Source organism: Cryptotermes secundus, unplaced genomic scaffold (assembly GCF_002891405.2).
Source record: "Cryptotermes secundus unplaced genomic scaffold, Csec_1.0 scaffold232, whole genome shotgun sequence".
NCBI lineage: Eukaryota > Metazoa > Arthropoda > Insecta > Blattodea > Kalotermitidae > Cryptotermes > Cryptotermes secundus.
Genome location: NW_019733839.1, coordinates 990119 through 991573, shown reverse-complemented (window position 1 = coordinate 991573; position 1455 = coordinate 990119). Strand labels below are relative to the sequence as shown.

The 1455-nt window shown below is 37.6% G+C and overlaps 1 protein-coding gene across 1 annotated transcript in view; it reads left to right on the top strand.

The window, feature by feature from the left end:
* Window positions 1–1132: 1132 nt before the first annotated feature.
* Window positions 1133–1455, top strand: part of LOC111868221 (gastrula zinc finger protein XlCGF49.1-like) — a gene marked incomplete at its 5' end in the record, with an annotated part of 4321 nt that continues 3998 nt past the window's right edge. The window contains one exon of the mRNA XM_023858672.2: window positions 1133–1446. Coding sequence (XP_023714440.2) covers window positions 1133–1446 — 314 coding nt within the window. The remainder of the gene's footprint in view (window positions 1447–1455) is intronic.

Here is a 1455-nt window from a genome sequence, read left to right as displayed (position 1 = left end):
TGTAATACTGTTATTAATGATTGGAGGGATTTTTTATGTATGCTGCTCAAATGGGCTAGGGTGGCATGGTATATGTACCAAGTTCTATGACGATTGGTTCAGGCATTTAAGTAATATTACAGTAATTACCACAATAGTCAGAGAGGCTGTAATGTTGGTATTACTGATTGAAGGGATTTATGAAGTATGCTATTGAGTTGGCTTCGCGTGGTATGATACACCAAGTTTCATTAAGATTGGTATGGGCGTTCAAGCAGTATGGAAGTTTTGCCTCAGATTTTTGAGGGGCTGTAATGTTGGATTTATTGATATGAGGAATTTATGAATTATGCCATTGTGATGGGCTCAGGTGCCTTGATATACATACCAAGTTTTACAAAGAATGATTCAGCCATCCAAAGTTAATAGGGTGGAGGGATGCACAGAGAGACATACAGAAGGGAAAAAAGAATGCATTATGTGAAAGACCTATCTATCCATTTGTTAAGTGTCTAAATCATTGCAGATATTCTTCAAATTCAATATAGGAGACATCAAAAGTTATTGGGTAGTTCCAGTTTTCATCCATGTTGATCCATAATAAAGCCTTGTTTATATAAGACCATAAATGAACTTTTCCATGTTTCCCATAAACTATTCCACAGATTTTTTGTTGAAATTTGATGTGAGTTGCAGGCGGTTCTGTTTTTCAGTGATGCCACTGTGTAACAGAGCTTACTTTATGTAAGACAGTAGCAGAATTTTCCAGACATTCCATGAACCCTTACCCAGATTTTGCTGAAATTTGATATGGGAGACTACCACAAAATTTTGTTTAGCTTTTCCATTATTCAGTTAGTTCATCCATACTGAGGCCTGGCATAGTTATTGCTATACATCAGGCATGGTTTCTCTGTTGATGTCATAATATATTGTAGTTATATCAAAGGGAAAACTCATGAGTCTACATTTTGGGAACTAAGACTCATTGGATGAAAGGACAAAAAACATGCCACTAATTTTGCATCTACTTCCCAATGAAATCCACCCCCCAAGTCTCATGCCCTCTTCATGCAGTTAATATCAGTAGTCAGTACATTAGTAAGGAGCGGTTGTAATGTGTTTTAGTGGTAGCTGTTTTCTTTTAATGCAGGTTTTCTTCGACCTTGAAAGACATCGAAGAGTCTGCACAACAACCCCGCTTTACAGTAGAAGGAATTGAGAAGCTCAATTCACAACCCTCTGAGGAACTTTCTCAGAATCATACCTCAGTAGTAGTTGATCCAGCTCTAATAACTATTAAGGGTTTGTTCCCCTGTAATATTTGTGATAAAAGTTTCACACATAAGAGTAAACTGAAGGAACATGTAACAAGACATGTTGGGGGAAGGCCACATGTATGTGAAGTGTGTGGAAAGAGATTCAAGGAGCGTAGCAGTCTGAAGAAACATGCTATATCACACACAGGACAGAAGG